Source organism: Drosophila pseudoobscura, chromosome X, assembly GCF_009870125.1.
Source record: "Drosophila pseudoobscura strain MV-25-SWS-2005 chromosome X, UCI_Dpse_MV25, whole genome shotgun sequence".
Classification (NCBI taxonomy): Eukaryota; Metazoa; Arthropoda; class Insecta; order Diptera; family Drosophilidae; genus Drosophila; species Drosophila pseudoobscura.
This window is the reverse complement of record NC_046683.1, coordinates 31,685,725-31,710,438: the sequence shown is the minus strand read 5'-3', so window position 1 is coordinate 31,710,438 and position 24,714 is coordinate 31,685,725. Positions and strand designations below refer to the sequence as shown.

Below are 24,714 nucleotides of genomic sequence, written 5' to 3'. Positions count from 1 at the left end.
CAGTGTACGAAATAAGCCGACGTGACGAGGACCCGCCGTAGGATACCAGGACCCCAAAGGAGGGAAACAAGGGTGAGCCACCTCACGTATGTGAGCTCTGGGGGGGAACAGATCGGTGCAGTAGGCAGGCATAGACAGTTTTACATATCCATGCACACATGTGGTTTAATATAAGTTTTTCTTTGCGCTTATTTCCCCGCGGCAGGCGCGGGATTTTAAGTAGGGAAATGATCCGAAAATAATAAAGACACCAACCTCCACCCACCTGTCTCAGAACATTCGCCCGTAGGAGTCACTCACTCCCCCACCCCCCCCTTTCTTCCTTTTTCCCGGGAGGCCCAGCGAAGTGGATGTGAGTCGTGGATCACGCGGCATTCACCAAGCTGGGTTTCTCCTCTCCTGTACCTCTTCCCCCGGGGGACCCGGCGATGCTGGATGTGAGTCGTGGATTCACGCGGCATTCGCAAAGCTGGGTTCCCTCTCCTACACCCTCGGCCTGGGGACCTGGCGACGCAGATGTGAGTCGTGGATCATGCGGCATCTGCTAAGCTGGACTCCCCTCTCCCATACCCATCCGATCCCTGATCCAAACCTCTTCTCCCGCCATACATGACCCGCAACGCACGTCTCTGCAGCCCCCACGCACGGCTTCAACCACGCCCCGTGGCCGGGCCAGGCCCGACCGTCCCACGATCCACCCCATGGGCGCGCTTTCGCCACGAGCGGCTCTCCCCTTAGGTCCTCACACAACAAATTTTGCTGTGGGGAAGGACCGGGCCCTGGACAGACTGAGAAGCTGTACCTCGGCCTGAGAACTTCCTTACACATGCGTGTGAGAACATTACAGCTATGTTCTGGACCCGAGTAAACAACAACACAGCTATGCGCGTAAAAATAGTTACTTAGGCGGTGTACTACAATCATGAGCGTGTAAATAGGTCAATCGCAATATACATGTAAAAACTACGAGGCTCATTTCTCACCAGCCGCTCTTAAACTTTGTGCGGATTCTCTTTGCGCGCTTCTCTTAACCTTTCTCTTGAGCTTGGTGATTTTCCCATCATCTGGAAAAACTATTACACAATTCCTATTCATAAAAAAGCATCTAAATATGATTTTTAAATTACCGTTTTATCTCCAATTTCGTTCTCAGCGTGTCCGCTTCAACTCTAAACCTGTTTTTGTCGCTTCGAGTGCGCTTCAAGGTAGCGCATCTTGTTCTTATTATTAAGCCTGTTTATCAATGATCTTCCCCAAGTTTCCTTATCTTTGCCCTATGCGGTATAAATTGGGATCCTACTAGACATCTTCCTTCTAATGAGAGGCGGCTGCGTCTTAATAATCTTGCACTCTCTTGAATGCTGTAGAACTTGCCGTGAAATTCTCTTTCTTAACCAAATTCTCTTTGGTGACGTCGAGTGCCCTCATCAATCTTATAAGTTTTGCTATCCCTTTCTAACTATTCTGACCATGAATCTTTCCTTTGCCTTTGCCGTAATTACAATACAATTTTCCATCTGTTTTCCTTTGACACTTGTGCTATCAAAGTCAAATCTACTTTAGTGTATAATTTAAGTTAACTTTCTTCAATATTGAATTGTGTCAGAGAATATACCATAACCTGCTTGGCTTTTTTTCTACACAGTTTAACTGACCATCGTTGAACTTTAAGCAATACAAAATAACAATAACAATTACAATCGCATATAATAATCGTCACTGAAAAACATATCTCTCAAATATCTGAGCCAGAATTAGAGTGCATCGGTAATTTTTCAATATTCAGGGATTACAATACAGTAAAATTGAATCGAATGTGTTGTGAGTTGCTGCGGCGACCGCATAAAGGGCTCGCGCACACTGTAGCTGAAATCGGAGCTGATAGCTCCACTGCACCGGTGCAAGTGCGCACATTGCAGACTGAGCTGAGCTGAAAAAGCTCGCTGAAATCAGCTCAGCTTAGTTTGATCGATCAAGCATGTTTGTTTTTTCAGCAAGCTGATTACTGATTTTGTTCAAGTTTATTATTTACCATTTTCATATGTCAATAATAAATATAATATACTATGTCCCCAAGTACAGTAAACGCTCGAAAGACATCACAATGTTTATTATTATACAATATTGAGAAATTTAATAATAATTCGTAAAATAAAAGTAATAAGAATACAATACATAACGGAAATGTGGTTGAAATACACGAAATAAAAAAAAAAAGAAGAAAACTTCCGTCTGGCTACTGTACGTGCTGTGAAGTAATAATTCATTAACAATATAATAATAATAATTATAATGATAACTTTTGATGCCGCTTGAGGAGAAAAAGGGAGGCAATGGCTGTCAGCTTTCAGCAATCAGATCAGCCGACAATATACGCACCTGCAAGCTGATTCTGCCTGGAAAAAGCTCTCAGATCAAGTGAGCTTTTAGTTCCAATTTCAGCGCCGATTTCAGCTCCGCTTTCAGCTACAGTGTGCGCGAGCCCTAAATCACCATTAAAACAGATAAATATATATCGCTCCTGAGTGCCAGTCTAGACTCCGTCAAGTAAAGACGCGCCAGCAGCTAAGCAACAGCAAACGCTAATCTAACAACAAAATCCACGCAGAAAAACATTCAAGTGCACAAAGCAAATTCCAAAAAAGCCAATAACAAACACACCAAGTGAACAGTTACAAATCCAAGTGAAGCGGGCAGCAGCCCAAGCTCGAGCGCAATGTCGCGACCACCAGACCCAGCTCACACAGTGGGACAAAACAACATTCTTAGAACCAAAATACATATCAATAAACAGAAAAGATAACAAATCTTTCGAAAACACCTCCCCTTTTATAATAAAAAAAGTCATAGACTACCAGTGTTGCGGTGAAGTAGACTCGGTCAAAAAAATCAGAGACGGATCACTTCTAGTCAAAACAAAAGGTACAGCCCAGGCTACTAGACTTATGAAAATCACCAAATTCCACGACTTCGAAGTAACAGCAACCGAACACAAAACACTAAACTTCTCCAAAGGGGTAATCTACTCCAACGACTTGCGGAACATTGATATAGACGAAATCAAAAAAGAACTCAAACCTCAAAAAGTCATTGACGCAACCAAAATATTTAAACAGAAAGACAACGTACTCCACGAAACCGGACTCATCATCATCACATTCGACACACCAACTTTACCTCAACATCTAATGATCGGTTACGAACGAGTGAACGTACGTCCTCAAACACCTCGCCCCCTTAAATGCCACAACTGCCAAAAATACGGCCACCCTTCTAAATACTGCAGATCCCCAAAGATCTGTACTAACTGCTCAGAAGTGCACCCTGCTGACGATGAACTATGCTCTAAGCCAAAGTTTTGCAGTAACTGCAAATTCAACACCGACATCCTGAACAACCACAGCCCCATAGACAAAAATTGCACTGAGTTCCTCAAACAAAAAGAAATCACAATTATCAAAACAATCGAAAAAGTAGACTTCACTACGGCGAAGAAAATTTACCATCAACGGAACCCCCATCAATCCACACCATACGCTGAAGTAGCCCGCCATCAACAACCAAAACCTCATCTCACTGAAACACCTACCTCATCATCGCCGACCTATAACCAATCACACCAAATAAGACCAATCAAAGACTACGGAGACATCACCCCAAACACACATCCAATCAACCCTAAGCCAACTTCATCCCAACTACACCCCCCCAGTCAACAACAAGCAATGGATATGGACACCGAAACTACGGAAACCGCTAAAAACACCAAAAACTCGAAAACTATCCAAGATTCTGACCGTAAACTCAGAAGCCAGACTAAGGAAAAAGACAAACTTAACCTGGTTACCAAACACCTCAAAGCCAAAGATAAAACTGAAAAAAATAAGACCCCAAACGCAAACCTAGCCCTCTTATCAAATAATGCATTAGCAAACCAAATTTACAGCGAAGACGATCTTTAAATATCAACCCAAACTAGTAATTACCACTAAGACCTATCACTAAGAAAACAAAACACTACTCCCACTAACTTATAATGCTCAAAATAATCCAATGGAACATCCACGGATACAAGAATAACTATATAGAACTACAAACACTCATGAAATCCCACAACCCTCAAATTATTGCATTACAGGAAACCCACATAATGAACCCCATCTCACTTCCAATCCCAATTAACTTTAGCCTTTACTGCAACAACAACCCCACAAATGCTTTCGGGGGCACAGCTCTCCTCATCCACAACTCCATCTCTCATACCCAAATTCAACTCAACGCAGACTTTGACGCAGTAGGCGTCACCATAAGGTCCAAATCAAACCTCAATATCATATCCGCCTACATCTCCCCTAACAAATCCTTCAACACCCGTAACCTCCAAAACGTCCTCAGCCCGGCAAACGACCACACCATTGTCCTAGGAGACTTCAACAGCTGGCACCCTTACTGGGGCTCACCTAAGGCCAACTGCAGAGGGAAAACATTAGCCTCATTCCTAGACCGCTCGAACTTCATCCTACTTAATGATAATACTCCGACCCACTTCTCAACACACAACACATTTACCCACATCGATCTCTCACTTGCAACATCAAGAATTGCTCCAGAGATCCTCTGGCAAGTGATAGATGACCTTTACGGTTCTGACCACTTTCCCATCTTACTTACACTATTCAACACTTCATCTCCCTATCCCCCCTCCCCCTTCACCACTAAACCTACTTTCAATCTCAAAAACGCAGACTGGGATCTCTTCAGGAAACATGCAGCCCGCTCCATCTCCACAACCCAATCAGATAACAATGTCAATAGAGAAGCCGCCCTAAGAAAAAAAATACTTATCCAAAGTGCCCACCTTTCTATCCCACAAAACACCACCTTCTCTCTCACCCGCACTGTTCCCTGGTGGAACAAACAACTTTCACTCCTCAAAAGAGACAAAGTCGTAAAATGGAACTACCTCAAGCACAACATTAGCAACCATAACATCATAGAATATAAAAAAGCAAAAGCGTGTTTAAAAAGAGCAATTAGAGAAGCCAAACGTAAATCGATCCTTGAGTTCACAACCCATATACACCCAAACTCAGATCCAACCACAACATGGTCCAACATCAGACGTCTCTGCGGTCTTAACCCTACTAAAAATATCCATGCCATTCACAACCCGTACACCCAATCACAAACAACCTGTCAATCCGAAATAGCTAACTCCTTTGCCCAGACATGGTCAGAAGAAGCAGACGACCTCAACTTCTCCCCAACATTCCTGTCCAACAAACTCCTCATTAATACCCCTTCTAACTATAACCCAACACCTTCAGCCCTAGAAATCGAGAAATACATAACATTAATCGAATTCACATCAGCACTGTCCACCTTGAAAGGCAACACTCTTGGTCTAGACCGAATCTCTTACCCTATGCTAAAGAACTCACCCTACCCCCTCAAAACCAGAATCCTAACCCTCTACAACAAGATACTCGACTCCTCCATCCCACAATCCCTTAAACTCAGCCTAGTCCTTCCCATCTTAAAACCACAAAAGCCCCGAACCGATATCAATTCTTACAGACCCATCTCCCTAAAATCATGCCTAGCCAAAACTCTGGACAAGATCGTCGCAAAAAGGTTGTGGTGGTTTGTTTTAAATAACAACCTGATCCACAACAACCAACTAGGGTTCAAAAGAGGCAAATCTCTACTAGACAGTCTACTTTATGTAGACCACCTAGCTACCAGAGCTATCGCCCTGAAAAAACACCTCACAGTCATCTCGCTAGACTTCACCAAAGCCTTCGACAGAATTGGTATTCACACAGTAATAAACCAACTAAAAAAATGGAAAGTAGGGCCACGAATACTTAATTATGTTAAGAACTTTATGTCCAACAGGAAAATCCTCGTCAAAACCGGCAGAAGCTTATCAAATATCTTCCCTCTAAATAATGGCATTCCCCAAGGCTCCCCAATCTCCGTCATCCTTTTCCTCATAGCTTACAACTCACTCACCGATATCATCTCCCTCCACAAACAAATCAAATTTTGCGCGTACGCCGACGACTTCCACCTACTCATCAATCACAACAAACAAAAAAGTCCCACAACTAACATCCAAACAATATTTAACCAAATAGACGACTGGTGCAATCACTCAGGCTCAATCCTCTCTAAAGAAAAATCCCAACTCCTTCATATATGCCGCAAACACAACTGCAAACCCAAGATACTCACCGGTGGCACAACCATCCAAGCTACCGACACACTCAGAATCCTTGGCCTCACAATCAACACCAAATACAACTGGATCTCTCACATCAACAAACTCAAAGTTGACCTTGCTAAGCCACTAGGCATTATCAAACACCTCTCGTCCCTAAAATACAACTGCCACACCTCATCACTTGTACAAATTATCAAATCCCTAATCATATCCAAAGTCGACTTCTGCCTCCCCATATACGGTTACGCACCAAAAAGCCAGCTTAACCGGCTGAAATCTACGATAAACGCAGCAACAAGAGCCGCCCTGGGTGCATTCCGCACCACACCCACTAACAACCTTCTATCCGAAGCCAACATACACACCTTGGAAAACAAGCGAGATTTTCTAACTGGCAAAATATTTAAAAACCTCATCCACGCTAAAGACACCCCCCTAAACTTACTCCCAAAAAACAAAAAAAAAAAACACAGACTGCTTAGCACGATTGACACAGCCAAACAAATTTTCCAGAATAACCTCATACCGTTCTCCCCGATTAAAACCTCCAACACCAATAAATTCAACACGACAACCATCCTTAAAGCAACCAACATCACCCTATCCAAACACGATAAAAACACCACCCCCCCATTAGTCTTCCACCAACTCTTCCACTCCATCAAATCCAACCTCCACCAACACACCTTCCTATACACAGACGGGTCCAAAGCAGCAGGCATTACCAGCTATAGCATCTGCAATGAGACATCAACCATAAAATCCGGACTACTTCCACAGTACTCCTCAGTCCTTTCCAGCGAAATCATAGCTATCCACGAAGCCATTTTACTAAGCCGCAACAAACGCGGAAGATACGCTATCTGCACTGATTCACTCTCCTCTATATCCGCAATTACCAATCCCAACAACTCCTCGTACTACCCCACCACAATCCGTAACCTCGTCATCAAACTTTTCCCAAAAATAACAATTATATGGATACTCAGCCACATTGGCATAAAAGGGAACGAAATTGCTGACACCGCAGCCAAAACTACCTCCAAACTACCCCTCATATATACCCCCAATCATAATTCTAACGACATCTCACTATTCCTTAAGAAAATCCTCATATCCAAACAAACAGACCTCCTCACTAAGACTTCCCCCTGGTACCAACAAGTTATCAACCTATCTTCCACTCATCCTCCCCCCAAACTCCTAAACAACCTTAACAGAAGACACCAAGTCATCCTAAATAGATTAAGACTAGGGCACACAAGACTCACCAATGCCCACTACATGGATAAAACATCCTCCAGCGCATGCCCACTGTGCCACAACCCAACCATAGACATAAGACACATACTATACGCATGCCCTGCCCTCTCTCTTCAAAGATCCTCAATATTCCATAACACCGACCCCATGCAATACATCTCCAACCCTAACAACAAAAACGCAAAAATAATCCTCAACTATCTAGACCAATCTAAAATCCTTCACTACATATAACCTCATAAACAATCATCCCTGTACATATACATATACACAATTAGTATTTTAGATAATAACTCCTCCACAACATATAATAACGTATAGAAACAACCCTGTACATATGTATATAAGCACATACATCCTCAAACGTAAATTAATACTATAGTGAGCTTAAGGCCTCAGCAGCTATAGCCCCACACCCTGTTAATACATAGTTTTAACTAGTTATTAGCTTTATATAAATAAATAAATATATCGCTCCGAGATAAAGTGACCGATTGCAATCTGATCCAATCGTCTAAATCGTCTTTTGAACAGGTGAAGAGATTCATGCCACCGGATATGGTATAATTTAGGTATAATGTCCCTCAAACAAAATAAGGGGAAAAAAGAAGACTCTCTGGTAGTCAGAACATATAAATATCATACGAAGAAACAGCAGAACTCTGTCCAACAGAGCCAAACGTGATAACTAGGAGCAACACTGAGCTGATTACGATGGGCAGTGATGGTAAGTGGACCATTTTCCATTGAGCCGACAACCGGTCCTAATAATGTCATACCGGCCGAAATTCCAAATGCTGGAGATATCGCCATTAACTTGTTACATAATATATTATAACTCAGTGGGAAAAATCCCTCCCTCATGTTGTCTTCAACCTCAAAGCGGGAAAAGCCTCCTCTACCCCAAAAGACTTCAGACCAATCAGTCTGTCGTCCTTTCTTTTCAAAATCTTTGAGAGACCGGCTAGACGGGCTACAACTACAAGAAACGGAAACGGAACTTCATGAAGTTGTCATTTGTAGCTTCATGATAGCGTTTCGTGATATTGAGGGAGCTTTGAAAATCGTATTTTCTGAAGCCATCTTATATTATAGTGAAGCCGTCTTATAGTAATGCTGACTTCTGACAGATAGTGCATTCTACTCATATTTTCTTTTCTTTATCTAAACTCGCTCTTGTAATCTGTTGCTTTTCAACAGCGTCGCTAAGCCGGCTGCAGCTGCGCATGCACTGTTAATTACGTCTTGATATAGTTAGAGTACACATCGTTTGTAGCGTGTCATAGGCGCGGCTATTAATGCATATCAAAAATACCTATATGAATTTAATTATTTATAGGTTCGGAAACAGTTCCTTTTGAATGTTATATACATATACATATATGCACGAATCTAAAATTCCACTTAACTCTCAGAGTACCGGGTAAATAAATAATCTCATGCTTGTCAGACACGTGGTACATACCAAATTTGACTTTATAGGTATGATGGACACATACATATGTATATAAACAGATAAGTAAAACGTAAATACACTTTTATAACATTTTAGGTTAGCTTGATTGTGTTTTCAGAGTAAAGAGAAACAAAAATAAACCTTAAAAGATGTTTTGTATTTACTTATGGCCATCAATTGCTCCTCCAATTCCGCGCAACGTTTCTGCTCCGTTAATAATTCTCGTTTCATAAGCTCCAAATCACTGATCAGTTTAACCAGTACTTCGTTGTCTTCACATTTTACAGCGCCTTTATCGCACATATTATTAACTACAACCAAAGGTAGACTGTCATTAGTAGGAGAAAGATCGTCGACGCCAGTTGAGTTTGCTATATTCCGATGTTCAAATAAATGATGATCTGCTGCTCTACAATTAAAATCTAAAAACTACCAAAAAATATTTGTCATTATTTATTTTTAAATCATATATAAAAAAAAACTAACATTAATATGAATTAAAGATCGCTTTGGCATGCCAAAGCGTAGATACCCTTGCAGTTCCAATGAGTTGTCTTAAAATAAAAATATTCAACACGGTCAGCATTTTGAATGTGGTTGAACTCAGTTTTCCAGATATAGGAAAGGTCTTTCAGCGTTCTGAAGGTAGTACCCTTTTGGTTTTAAAAAGCAGGTTTTAGATTTTTAACCTGAAATTTAAGTAGAAATATAAGTACACTCCAGCTTAGAAGATTTTGCGTAAACACTAAATGGTCAAATAACATCCGTCTATTGAGTGCTTTTATAGCTATTTGTTATAAAGGACGTAATCTCAACCACATTTTAAGTAGTTGATCTTTGCCTAATAAATACATGTTGAAGTGGATATACATAAGTGCAGCGAGGAATTAAAATACATACTAGCATGTTATGTTGAGCTATGTTCTTGTTCTTTTCATTAGTCTGTCTGGACATTATTGTTGACCAAGGATTCGAACTGTGCAAAATTTAATCTTGAAGTTCCTTCAACGGTCGTTACTTACTTAAATTTAGTAAAATGTGTGGCAAAAAAAAAGAAACCTCAGAAACTCAGAGGATAATTAATCTGAAATTTCTCAACCAAAACAAATAATCTAAGATTGGCGAAATTACAAAACAAGAGGTACCAAATACGACACAAATAGGTTGGTTTAAAGCTTGAATCATCCCTGAATCCAGTGGTCTTTTGTGATGAAGTTCATCGAAAACTATTTTTCATAGCACTCTCTGCTGTTCAAATTTAGCAAGACTTGGGCGAGAATGTTCGTTAGCTTAACTGCAAATCTCGTGCTACTATTTTACATATCAGGGAGCTGTTCAATAAATGAGTAACTTTATGAATGAAACACAGGTTTTTGGATAAAATCTCATTTTATTTTCCAACCCGTCTTGTTTTAGCTTTATCCACTTTGTCTAACGTTTCTCCAATTTGTGTATCCCTTCCAAAAAAAAAGGATTTGTTGAGGTCCTCAAAATAGTCACTTGTTTCTGAGATGACTTCATCGTTGGAATCAAATCTCTTTAGGCCGAGCTATTTCTTAAGATTTGGAAATAAAACACTTTCTTCATGATAATGACTTCAACCTCAATATTCCTATAGTTATTTTCTTTCTTTGTTCTGTGCATAGCTCGATCTGAATGGATAGAAGTAAATCAAGATGATTGAACTATTACAAACCAGTGTACACTGCAGTGATGTTGTTTAATTACTTTCTTATCTAAGATTCTAGCTAGCTAACAATTAACAAAGACATAATTAAGATACAATATATAAATTTTAGTTAAGCCAGGACACGCTCTTTTAGTAAATATGCATTTTAATAAATATTTTAATATTTACTGAAACTCTTTTTTAATATTTTCGAATAGGGCAATCATTTCAGGTGAATACACAGATTTTAAATTTGGAATGTCTCTTATATGTGTTAAATTTTGGGATCCGAGGAAGCTAATATCACTCTCTCTCGCTTTTGGCGTCGTTAAACATTATTGAACCCGAGCACAAGTACTTTTCGTTTTCGAACTAAACTAAACTAACTAATAAGCAGCCACCAAGTGTTCTTTTTTTTTAGCTACAAAATTATCACATCGACCGCGCAAATACCCTGCATGCAGTTCTACCGTCATCGTTCTACATATTTTTGGTCATTGACCAAGCATACGAATACCAATATACGCAGGTGCAGCGGTATTTTTAGTCTGAGCTCGTTACCGTTGGCTCGTTTGGCACTCTTGATTATACCGATCATCAAGTGAAGCGCTACCCTGTATTGGTCATTGACCAAGGACACGCATACCAATATACACAGGTGCAGCGGTGTATTTTTCGCTTTCGCTAGTCACTGTTGCTTATCGTCATTGTTGTTTCATGGTCCTTTCGTTTGGCGCTCTTGAGCCAAACCGATGATCGTGTGACGCGCTACCCTGCACTTGTAGTTTATATATGTTTGATTTCAGTAGGATCCAACTAGTAATTGTGACAAATCGTGTCTCACCAATACTAGATTCGGTATTTAGTCGTCGATTCGGGTGAATCATTGCAAACGTATACAAATACACAACATACACATACGTTCATAGGTGTAGAAGTGAATTATTTTGTTTTCGCTTTCGCTTGTCCCCGTTGGCCGTTCCAAGTAACCGAAAATAACTATGAAAAAGCCGGACTAGCTTAAAAAGCTGATCTTCATAAATCCTATCGCTGTTCTGTTTAGTCTCCCAAAATGAGCCAGCAATCAACATCGTCCTTAAGGAACCTCACCATCCCCAACTCATCGATATATGGTGCATTATTGTTGAAAGAACAGAGTCGATTTAGTGACCAAACAGAAATGGGAAGAACAGATCGATTATAAGAAGCTGCCACTTTGGACTGACAGCGAACTGCCAACTGCATCTTTCGGAAGAATTCCCAAGAGTCCACAAAACCAAAGAAGGAGCAAAAAGCTATGCCAAGCAAGCCTCATAATCTGAGCTCATTCACGTGCTCTACTGCGAATACCAAAAACCAACAATGTATATACTCCAATGCGATAGGCCAATTGTCGAAAAATAGCAATTCATTTTATAGACTGGCAGCAATGCAAAGGTTTGAATTCACAAAATCTGCAGCGCTATGCATTAATTGTCCGCAACAAGGCCACACTGCAGTACGACGCAAAGCTAAGAAATTTCGAGTCAGCGGCAGCTCATATTATACCTTACACAGTGCCAAATAGCAATAAATAATAATTCTTCTTCTCCACCCAATCAGAATAACCCTTGCACTGCGCATGCTCTATATCCGAACAAATAATGGCGAGTATGTTTTGGCCCGAACTCTGCTTAACTCTGAGTCACAAACAAACGCTAATCTGATTGTCAACATAAACAAGGTCCGGACTGTCCAACGCTGTAGAAAACGATACTGGGCTGGATTGTGGCGGACATTATGACGCAAGAAGCGAGGAACTGTTTGAGTTGTCGAAAATAGTCTGTGGCGTCTATCGACAACACACTACTAAAGTTTGATCACTGGAAGAATTACCGTCCTCTAAAAAGTCTCCTGAGCACAAGTTATATGACGATTATTAAATAGTAGAAAGACTACTCAGGTCTGTAGTAGAACTGCCGCTCAGATCTGATCACAGTATTCAAGCAACTCATTTAAAGTTTCAGACGCCGGTTTTTGTCGCTGGAAAAATTATTGTCTCATGACCCTAAGTTGTACAAAACATACTTGGAATTCATGCAACAGTACCTCTCCTTAGGTGACATGCCTCCAACAGACAACACAATCCCTAAAATTCCACATTATTTTATTCCACATCAGTGTGTTTTAAGGCTCCAGAGCACGTCCAGTCCACAAAGCTCCGTGTCATTTTCGATGCGTCTTGTAAGACGACCTCTCAGGTGGCTTTGAATGACATACTGATGGTCGGTCTCACGATACAGGATTAGCTGTATTCGACATTACTACCTTCAGACTACACAGTTACAGTTACACAGACTACACAATTTCATCTCATAGTGTAGAGAAAAGACCCCTCTGAGTACCAGCTCAATACATATGGAAATGGACCAGCCCCATTTTTGGCTATTCGGTGTATTGAAAAGGTTGAGTAAGTCTGCAAAGCTCTCATTCTCTATTATTATCTCATTATGAGACAAGGCCGCAAGCAAGCGGCAACGCTCGGCGCAGGACACCACCACGCAAGTCCAACAGGCCAAGAGGACGAAAACACTGAGCAACCCCTCGTTTGCCGAGGTGGCGAGAGGAAAAACCCTAATTGGAGTCTCAGACAGGGGCTCTAAAGACGGGCAGATTCCTCGGGACAAATGGCACCTCGTAGACAACGAGCTCCAATCCCGCTTCCGCCAGGAGTTGGAGGAAAATGGAGGCCCAGGTGTGAGGACGCCGGGTGGCACCAAGGCCGAGTGAAAGCCATCGCCTGCCAAAATGCTCGTTTGGCGGCCTTCTACGCGAAGGCGGTAGCATCGCTCAAGGAGGTCTACCAAGGAGCCAAACTGGAGGCCGTGATATGGGAGGACATCCCCACATCCCCAGCAAGCCGAGGGCCAGAGCGTGGGTCTCGGCGAAGCCTGCAGAGCCGGATAAGGTTCTCCGGATTCTGTAGGTCTGCAACCTTCACCTTCCCACAGCCGATTGAAAGGTAGCCAAGGTAGAGGAGAGCAACGGACAGAGGCGCCAAATCATCCTCGGCCTGAACGAGGAGTCGGTTAGACTTATCCACGACACGGAGGGCACTGGACTACGGCTACAAGAAGGTAATCATAGTACCGTACAAGTCCGGCTCTAAGGGCATGCAACCGACGGTCGAGCCAGACCTAGAGCCCCCGGAGATTTCTAGCATGGAGATCAAGCTTGTGTCGGTGTCGGACGAGGCATCAGTAGTGTTGGATGACATCTTAGATGGGTATTTGGGTACGCGAGCGATCTTACTAGGAATCTAAAGCACATCGGGGTCGGGGAGGAGCTGGACTCTTCGGAGAGCGACCACGACAAGACAATGGTGGAGGTGAACATCAGGAATGTCACTGATACTCCTGCAGATAAACCTCCACCATTGTAAGGCAGCATGCGCTGCTCTCTTGCTCCACCTGGTCAAGGGTGGAGCCGACATAGTCCTCATTCAGGAGCCCTGGATCCTCGGAAACAGGGTCTCTGGTCTGAGGACTACTGACTATAAGCTCTACGTAGCTGATACCGCGGGTAAAACCCGCACCAGCATTCTTGCAAAAAGAGATTTGCACTTATTTTTGCTCCCAAATTTCAGCAATGAAGACCAAGCAGCAGTGAGCCTCGAAGCCAGTGGTGCTCACTGAGAATCTGCTCCACGTACACGGGTCACGACCAACCAGACCCCCCTCCACAGGCGCTCAGGCCGCTAATATCAGACTGCGAGGCCAAGGACGCCGGCCCAATCGTAGGGTGCGACGCCAATGCACACCACTGTCAGTGGAGCAGCACTGACACTAACGAAAGGGGCGAGTACCTTTTCAACTATTTACTGACCACCCAGATGGTCCTATTAAATAGGGGGAGTGATCCCACCTTCATTATTAAAAACCGCAAGGAGGTCCTGGACCTCACACTTGCCTCTCATGAGATACAACCATATTCTCTTTTTTACTACCGAGACCAGCTCAATTCCGGAACCTCAGGCGGACAAACTGGACTCGGTACTCAGACCACCTCTGTCGTGTTCTCCATGAGACTCCACCTGAAGAGGAGATTTCCAGGGAGGCCACGACTCATCTTGTTAAAATATTCACCGACGCCTGCAATGAGGCGTTCGATAAATCCTGCCCCTCTGGCAAGAGCAGAGGCCGGAAGAAACCTGAATGGTGGACTCTTAAACTGGGAGAACTCCGGAAAGCCTCCCGGAGACTCTTTAACACAGCTAAGGCTGAGAACGTTGAGCGGAACTAGGCCGAATACAAGGGCAGTCTGTCAACTTATAATAAAGAACTAGGGAAAGCCAAACGCGCCTCATGGCGTAAGTACTGTAGCGACATTGAGAATAACTCAGAAGCCTCGCGCTTGCGCAAAGTTCTTTCGAAAACTACACTCACTCTGGGCTACCTGAAAAATGCCGACCAATCGTGGACAACGTCAGGCAAAGAGTCGTTAAATCTTCTCCGTAGCACCCACTTACCCGGCTGCGTTGAAAACAGACCACACTACATCGCGGCTCCTTCCGTTGCCTCAAGTGATATCATGAACCTGCTAAGCAAGGAGAACATTTCCTGGGCAATCAAAAGCTTCAAACCATACAAGTCTGCGGGGCCAGATGGCATCATCCCTTCCCTACTGATTCACGCTGGACAAAGAGCCACTGATTGGCTCAAAAGAATATACGAAGTAATCTCTCCCATGGATATATCCCGGAAACCTGGCTTCATATCAAAGTCGTCTTCATTCCCAAGGCAGGCAAGCCGTCGCAAACTGCCCCCAAAGATTTCAGACCCATAAGTCTATCGTCTTTCCCTCTGAAGACGATGGAATATTCCGCCTAGTCTAATCTCAGACTCCCAGCATGCCTTTCGGAAGGGACGATCCACCGAAACGGCCCTACACACGATCACATCGATCATAGAAGCGTCCCTCAACTGTAAGGAGTACACCCTAGTAGCCTTTCTCGACATAGAAGGCGCCTTTAATAAAATCATCCCGACCGCCATCACGGGTGCACTGACGGACCTGGGGGCTGACTCCCGGACGGTGAGCCTGATCGATCAGATGCTACAATGCAGGACGGTTGCGGCATCAGTGGGGACGTCAACGTGCACCAGATTTGTCAGCAGAGGCACACCGCAGGGCGGAGTCCTCTCGCCCCTCCCATGGAACGTGGCAGTGAACGCACTGCTGCGGAAGATAGAGGGGGGTGGCTGCCGCGTGGTGGCGTATGCGGACGATGTTGCCATAGCATTCTCCGGTAAATTTCTGCAGACGCTGTGTGAGTGCACAAGCACACTCATGAAGATGTCAAAATGGGCAGACAAATGCGGTCTAGGCGTCAACCCGTCTAAAACGGAACTGGTACTTTCACTAGGAAGTACAAAGATCCGGCACTGATTCCCCCAAGACTATGTGGGGAAGTGCTAGTCTTCAGCAACAACGCCAAGTATCTCGGCCTTATCCTCGATAGAAAGCTCGACTGGAAGTTGAGCATAGAGGATAGAGTAAAGAAAGCCATAATGGCCCTCTATACTTGCAGGAAAGCCATCGGACTAAAATGGGGAATGACCCCCTATATAGTCCTTTACACCGCTTTACACCGCCATCATACGACCGATCATGCTCTATGGAGTGGTGGTATGGTGACCAGCCTTAGACAAAAGGCCATGCCTCAATAAACTCAGCAGAGTTCAAAGCATGGCAGAGCTATACATAACCGGCGGGCTACCCACTACTCCAGGGGAAGCCCTAGATACTCTGCTGGACCTCCTCCCTGTGGATCTCAAGGGAAAGAAGGTGGCAACACTTTCCGCCCTCAGAATGAAAGAAGCCAAACTGTGCCCTACTGATCACCTCTCGACGCCTTTCCAGGTATCAATCCCATTTACGGAGGACTGGGAGATGGGCGAACCAGGGCCCGAAAATGCGGTTCACTTCTACACTGATGGCTCAAAGTTAGACGGCCGCGTGGGAGGCGGAGTCTACTGCAGCGAGCTGAACATCAGTCATTGCTTCAGGCTCCCGGACCACTGCAATGTGTTCCAAGCGGAGGTTGTGGCCATCAAGGAGGCCATTTAATTTACCCCAAACTACTTCTAGACACGCACTTAGTGTGCATCTTCTCGGACAGCCAAGCAGCTATTAAAGCCTTAGGCTGAATATTGTCGAATTCAGCGACTGGAAATGACTGCCGCAGCTCAGCCGAGCTGTATAGACTCAGCAGAGCACCGTGCTCTGCAGTTAGTCGAGCCCTTAAGGGACACTGGCAGATCGGCACTCATGCCTCTAGACTGTCAATCCCTCATAACGACTTCTGCAGGAATTGTCGCGAAGAGGAAGGGGAGGAATCGGTGCCCCACTTCTCCCCTCCGGATGGGACTGCCCTTAATTTGCAACAGCTTGTTCTCCACGTTTTTTAGGCATTGAGAAGGGGCACATGCCCATGCGGCATTACAACGGACCTTTTTAAAGGTCCAAATAAGCTTGGGGGGTTTCATCACTCCCCCAGACTACCGCCTGAACCTAACCTAACCTAGACCCGATCCCACCCTTCATCGTTGTAAATATTCGTTGCGAACCGGATGGCGGAGATTCAAGAGTAGTCGAGGGACGCTTCGTAGCGGTGTATGCCAACAGAACCCAGCAGAAATAGTTCCATGATTGTGACTTATAGGAAATCGTGCCGTCGATCTGGTTTAGTGGCCCAGCGTTTTTGAAGGATGAAGAAGAGATCTGACCAATAAACCCGCACTTCGAGCTTTCTGGAGAAAAGCTGACGATGAGGGTCGGACTGACCGTGGTGGCTAAATCGATGTAATCGGCACACCTCAAACTGCTAAGAGTTTTCGTGTTCGGGTTCCGATTCAAAAGTCAAAATCAGAAGTCTCAATTTAGAAGTAATTCCTTTACCAGTAAAAAACGACCAGGCTTGTCGAAAAATGTTCGAGGTTATACAAAAAATTGAGTATCAGAAAGATATTAAAAGGTTTTGTAAAGGCATCAGGTTAGAGCCCAGTCTTCAGCGTTTGAATCTCTTTATGCATGAAGAGGCGGGGACTGGGGTGCTCCTTTTCGTTGTTGCGCGTTAGGGGACTCCTATGTCATACAATGACAAGTTTCCTTTGTTATTAACAAAACGCTCACAGTTTGTGCAGACTTAAGTTCGCTATCTACAACAAACGAATTTTCATACCAGCCCACGAGCATTTCCGAGTATCTTTAGAGATTGTGTTTTTATAGTAAACAATCAGGAGGTCTGCCGGGCGACAGTCAGGTCGTGCATTATAAACAAGCCTGGACTCCAGAGCCAAATGATGGGCAATTTACCCACAGACCGGCTGTGTGCTCTCCGATCATTTTCAGTATGTGGTGTTGATTTTTGTGAGCTAATCTAAAAGACTTTCAAAATACTTGGAAGGCTACCTTATAAGTCGTATATTGCATTATTTGTCTGTTTTGCATCATTTCGAAATTGTCTCTGATCTGACGACTAACTTCTTCTTATTGGCATATCAGATGTCGACGAGGATGTCCGCAACGGGTGAATTGCGACATCACGAAAAAGCTCTCTCTAGCTCTAGGCGAATTCGACCCGCTTCAGAAACACAGATAGGCTTAGGCTTAGGCTTAATAGCTAATTCTATGAAGAGGAAACAAAATTGTTAAACTTCATGGAACCTGAGCGCAAGTACTATCCGTTTTCGTTGCTTAAAATATATAAGTGAAGTAATCAGCCAATGTTGAGACCTTAAAAGAAAAGTTTAGACATTTCCGAGTTAAGTTGTAAATTCAAACTAAATTTTATTCTTAAAATCAGAGCTTTATATGTGATTTCACAATGAGGTAGGAGTTACAATTTTGTATTCTATAATTACCGTTAGACCTACGCAATAGATACATTTTACTGTGGGTGTCTATTTGAGTGCATTCTTACATTAGTGTTATTTTAAGAATGCATTGGTTAACTGTGTTTTCCACTTGTGTTTTGTTGTAGTATCTTTTAATGGGTTACAGATCTTTGTTGACACCCGAACAGTTATTACTTATCTACTTTGTGTGATTTCTTTAGAGATCAGTTTTTTGGATACATGAGTGAATGTGTACAATAATATGTTTATTTTTGAACATTCTGCAAGTGGCATGGTTTTGACGATAATATGTTCATGTTTGAACATTCTGCAAAGGGCGAAGAGTGTCATTTTTGTATAGATTTTCTTTATAGCTATAATTATAAGTACAGATTTATTACAGATTTACAGTCAATTACAGTGGGTAGGGAAGTGTCGTTCGTAGTCTTCGTGCTACTTTAATTCTTCTTATGGCATAGATTATTAATATTATTATTATTATGATTCCGATAATCAAGGCCGCATGTCCAGATACATGATGGAACTTAAGTCCTTTTAAATCATGATGACCTTCTTTTAACAATTTTAATTCGTTTCTTAACTTATCCATTTCTTCTGTGTGGTTAATTAATGGTACTGTTAATGGATGCCAAGAAATTTTTGGTATTTTACTTATATTACTTGTATAAAAGGATGAAATGGGCTCGTAGCTTTCTGTTTGAATACTGTGATGAGGTACTAGTATTTTATCATCGGTTCGCACAGTACAACCATGTATTATTGTTAAAAATCCCTATTGTGGAAGATCAATTAGTTCTTGATTTGAGTTACTACATTGAATTCTAGCATTAGTGTTTACTGGAACTTTGAAGAGCCTACCCTGCCTTTCTAATTCGACCCAAAACGACCTTGCCTCTGCTATCTTCCTATAAACGCAATTTGAAATACCTTTTGGTTTGAAAGGAGCTATCTCACAAGCATTATCATTGGCATTGCTCCAAGGCCAATTACATTCGCATACTCTTCTATTCGTTTGCCATTTTTGGCATTTATTCAAGGTAGCTTCAGTCATCGAATGATAGGAATCAATTTCGAAATTATATACTAAATACTTGGAGCTCAAATCTACCTTGACCAATTTTTGTTCAAGCTCAACCGGCAACGGAATTATCCTAAACAAATGGGATGCGTGTCTACCAAACAGGGGAATCTTCACGTTCAGAATTAATTTGTTATCAACAAAAATTCCTTTTGCTGTTAATAGGCTGTAAATTTCATTCAATTTTGTTCCTGTTCTTTTTCCTGGAAGCACCAATGTTTCTAATAAGTTATCTTTTATTTTTACTATTTCTCCCTTTAACTGTATAGGTTTTAAAATATTTGTAGGAGACATGCAGGGATTGGTGTGGGAGATGGGGTATAACCCCGACGAGAAAAGGGATCATCCGTAAGCCATATTTTCTCAGGAATTTGGATGATCAAGGTTGGGAGGGCCATGGCTGTTGCATCCAACACCAGCACAGCTACCCGTCGGGTCGGATATGCATGGCGGAAGCCAACTTCCCTTTCCCTTTGATTCCGTTATCCCTTCTAATTCCCCCCAGTCTCCTCATCCTACTTCCCCAACCCTCTGACACTAATCATACGGTCGTTCGCAGGGTATTGCACGCGAACAAAAAAATTAGTAAGATAATGCGTCGACGCGAGCACGTAAAGGAAAGGACCAGTATAGAAACCCCCCCATACTACCGACAATATAGCCGGAGCCAGCACGTGCACCAGTCTTGCCCGATACACCCCCGAAGGGCTCGAGTGGCACAGTGGCACACACAAAAATATAAGTTATATACTATATACCTGAAGCTCAAATCTACCTTGACTAATTCTTGTTCATGCTCAACCGGCATCGGAATTATCCAAAACAAATGGGATGCGTGTCTACCAAACAGGAAATCATCACGTTCAGATCTAATTTGTCATCAAAAAAGTTCCTTTCGCTGTTAATATGCTGTAAATTTCCTTCAATTCTGTTCCTGTTCTTTTTCCTGGAAGCACCATTTTTGCTATTTCTCCCTTTATAGATTTTAAAATATTTGGATTTAGTCTACCATGATTAATATCTATCAGTAGATTAATAACTGCTGATTGAATTTTATCGCACTCTTCAATCAAGGAGCTTAGTTGCTTTATTACCATAAAGAAATTTATAGATTCTTTGTACACATAGAAATTTTCCTTTAATGCTTCCGCTATGTTTTCTACTCTAGCGCTCATACTTCTAAAGTTCAAATTTATTTCCTCGGTAGTTCTTTTAAGAATATTTACGGTTGACTCCACCACCGATGTTAGTGTTTTAATTAAATCATCTAGGTTATGTTGGTTTTCTAATAAATTTTTCATATTTCCTTCCAACCTTTCCCTATCTTCGGCGTCCATTATCCCAAATAATATATAGTAAAATGGGACCCTTAAACTCAAATGGTGCTCGCTTCTTTCTTTTATTATCCTGAGTCATGAAAAGTTTATTATTTTCCTCCAGGTCTGCAATTTGTCTTTCCGTATTATATCAGAAATTATTGCACTGATCTTCGAAAGTATAAAGTTTACCACACACAACTCTCATTTTCCCAATCAATTCTTTCCTCTTTTTTAACATTTGGAAATACGGGTCCATGTTATAATAAACAATTAAATCCCAGGATGAGGCGACTATTTCAACGTCCCCCATCGGGTTCCAATATATCGAAGTGGAACTGTTCATTTTTTCAATTGACCACTTCGCCTTTCTTCTGGCAGCAATGTTTGCACTTGATACTTGGCATTATAACACAAGCACTAACAATGCTGCCATTAGTCCCAGCTTGGACATTTGAGGTCTACTACGAGTACTTCTGGTCTCTTTTGGAGTCATTCCTGACTCTTACTCTTCTGACTCAATTCCAGCTAATGGACAAATTTTAGTTATAGCTCGTTTTATCAACCCGTCTTGATGTTTTATAGTTACTACTCTGACTGTATCCTCCCTACCTTTATATATTTATTTTATTTTTCCTAAGGGCCATCTAGCTGGGTGACAGGTTTCTTTGTTGTAGTGTGTGCAAATAATTTTCTTTCTATTTAATCCTAAATTCTCATTTCATTTTCTGAATTAATCTCCACTTATCAAGATTCCCGATTTCTTCCTCTGAAATTGTCTCAATCGGTCCAAATATTGGTCTTCCAATAATAAAAATGACCTGGTGCTAATACATCCAGATAGTCAATATCATTTGTAGCTGTATACAAAGGGCGTGAATTTAGTACCGCTTCAATTTTACATAGCACTCTATTGCCATTTCCTCATAGGTTAAATTATTGTCCCCAATTACCCTTTTAAAAAGATATTTCACTGATTTTAAATCAGCTTCCCAAATACCTCCGAAGTGAGGTCCTGCCGGGCGAATAGAATGCCACTCTTTCTAATATTGGCATCACTTTAATGTTGTCTGTGAGAGCCCTTTGGTATTCCTCGTTTAATTTGCGCGAAGCTCCCACAAAGTTGGTTCCATTATCGGAAAAGATTTTTGCACATTTTCCTCTTCTTGAAAAAAATCTTCTAAGTGCAGATAGAAATGCATCTGAAGTAAGATCGCTGACTACTTCAAAATTAATAGCCTTTGTCACCATGCACACGAATACGGCAATATATCCCTTATATGATTTCTGCCCCCGGTTTTTAGAGCATCGGATATGGTAAGGCCCGGCGAAGTCTACCCCTGTATTTATAAACGGGTGCGACATTGGAGCTCTGTTTTTCGGCATATTTCCCATAATTTGTTTTGCAGTATTCTGTCGATACCTAGCACAGGTGACACACCCGTTAAGTTTTTTCTTTAAGCAATTTCTTAGCCCAAATATCCAAAATTTTCGCTGGATATAGTTTCGCATCAGATTAATTCCACCGTGCAATGTTTCTTTATGTGCATTCTTAATAATTGAAAACATCAAGTGACACTTATCTAAAATCAAGGGATGTTTCCTTTTTTTTAATTGGGCTAGCTATTTCGGAACTGAATTGGATAGCTTGTTGTTTTTTTAATATTAATACTTTGGCGCTCTTAATCTCCTTCACTGTCAAAAATGGAGGAAATTCTTTCTTTTTGGTTTTGATTTGAATAAACCTCAATACATATGCAATGACTCTTTCTAGTTTATGCATACACGAATATTTTTGTAATAATTCACAAAAAACGTTATTTTTTGCTATTACCAATGTTGTGCCAACAACTAATTTTTCTTCAATTTCCTCTTTTGGCCAATGTTCCTTAGATTTCGCCAACCATTGAAGCCCTTTCCACCAAATCTTAAAATCGTGTAGCTTATCTGCACTAATGCCCCTTGATGCTACATCTGCTGGATTGTCTTCAGTTCTAACGTGTCCCCATGTAATTTCTTTAATCTTTCTTACTTCGTCAGTTCGACGCCTGATAAACTTGTCTTTATTGTCTCTATTCTTTACCCAGGCTAGAGTAATAGTATAATCACTCCAGGCATAACACTCTACATTACTTCCAACCGCCATTTTCAACCGTTGAATTAATTTTGCCAAAAGATGTGCTGCACAAAGTGGGAACAGTTTTCCGATTCTTTTTCGGATTAACTTTGCTTTTGCTGGCTATTGTAATTGTAAAACTATCTACCTTGGCATACAACACGGCAGCATAAGCCTTTTCGGATGCATCGGCAAACCCATATATTTGCATCGACTTATTGAGCTGAGAATTTAGCCATCCGAATGCTCTCTAATTCTGTTAAACTATCTTTAAACGAATTCCCCTCCCGAGTATCCTGTTCTGATAATTCTTCATCCCAATTTTTGTCTGCTAGCCAAAGTTTTTGAATAAACAATTTTCCGAAAAGTGACTGGAGACAATCAGCCTTAGGGGTCATACATCTTGGCTAAGGTAGATAATACTATTGTCTTGTTATTTTTCTTAATTGGTTCATAATGGAAATCGAACCTAAACTCGTCTCTAACCGGTTCCCATTGGAGTCCTAATGTTTCGACGGATTCATTCTCCTCAATGCTTAAAACTTTATTCTCTTGGTCATCTCTAACGCCTTCTATAATTTCTGGGACATTTGTTATCCACTTTCTTAAGTTAAACACAACCTTATTGAACTCCCGGGTAACTTCCTTTACATGCTTTTTAGCATCCAGTATCGTGTCCATATAAAAATCATTCTGGTTACTAAGTAGGTTGCTGAAGCTGTACCGTACGTAACGACTGTGAGTTTATACTCTTTTAACTTTTCGTTTGGCTTATCTTTCTATCTATTATTATCGTTAGACCTACGCAAAGAATACATTTTACTGCGGGTGTCTATTTGAGTGCATTCTTACATTAGTGTTATTTTAAGACTGCATTGGTTAAGTGTTTTCTCCACTTGTGTTTTGTTGTAGTATCTTTTGATGGGCTATAGATCTTTGTTTACACCCGAACTGTCATTACTTATCTACTTTATGTGACTACTTTAGAGATCCGTTTTTTTGGATACATGAGTAAATGTGTATAATAATATTTTTAAGTTCGTTATGTTCTGCCAGGTGCCAAAAGTGGCATGGTTTCGACGATAATATTTTCATGTTTGAACAGCCACCAAGAGTGTAGAGGTGTTTTAGACTTGCAGCGTCTTGCAAAGTTCCACTTCGTAATATTTGGAAAAACTCTTCCGAAATTGTATTCCATCTTGTGGCCTTCGAGAGAACTTGCAAGTATTCATGTACCTATATCTCTTGTATTCTATGCTTTTCGATTCTTGCGCTTCTTCCGATTGCTGGAAGTTCCGTCAAAAAACTTGCCTGTTGGGTAGCACCGAGACTTGCACTGATATGTTTTGCACAGTTTTTAAAAACACTTCGATGCGATTTCTACAGCCTCTTTTTATACAATTTGTATTCTCGTTTTATTAGTTGTATAAAGTTAATACTTTGATTAAGAAACTAAAAATATGTGTATTGATTTGAAAATTTTTTTATATTATATTATATATATTTGTAATTATGTAAAGGACAGTGTATCAAGCAGTTAACACTATCCCACCTAAATTAACATTTAAACTTAACATACTATCGATAAGACCTAACCGATATAACCAGACTTAACCGATGTTTAAAATACCTAACCGATAAGGGGTTATCGATATGGGAGTCGGTTGTTGGAAGTAGAAGCAGAAAGTTGAA

At 41.7% G+C, this 24,714-nt stretch overlaps 1 protein-coding gene across 3 annotated transcripts in view; it reads right to left on the bottom strand.

The window, feature by feature from the left end:
* Positions 1-9,009: 9,009 nt before the first annotated feature.
* The window catches only part of LOC26534447 (cerebellar degeneration-related protein 2-like), a 140,510-nt gene continuing 124,805 nt past the window's right edge, over positions 9,010-24,714 (bottom strand). Inside the window, exon 6 of one of the 3 annotated variants that reach the window (XM_033382726.1) lies at positions 9,010-9,374. In XM_033382726.1, the coding sequence (XP_033238617.1) occupies positions 9,060-9,374 (315 nt within the window). In that variant the 3' untranslated portion in view covers positions 9,010-9,059. Of the gene's footprint in view, positions 9,375-9,592; positions 9,635-24,714 lie in introns of those variants that run through there. The other 2 variants (XM_033382730.1, XM_033382728.1) reach the window with 2 other exon arrangements.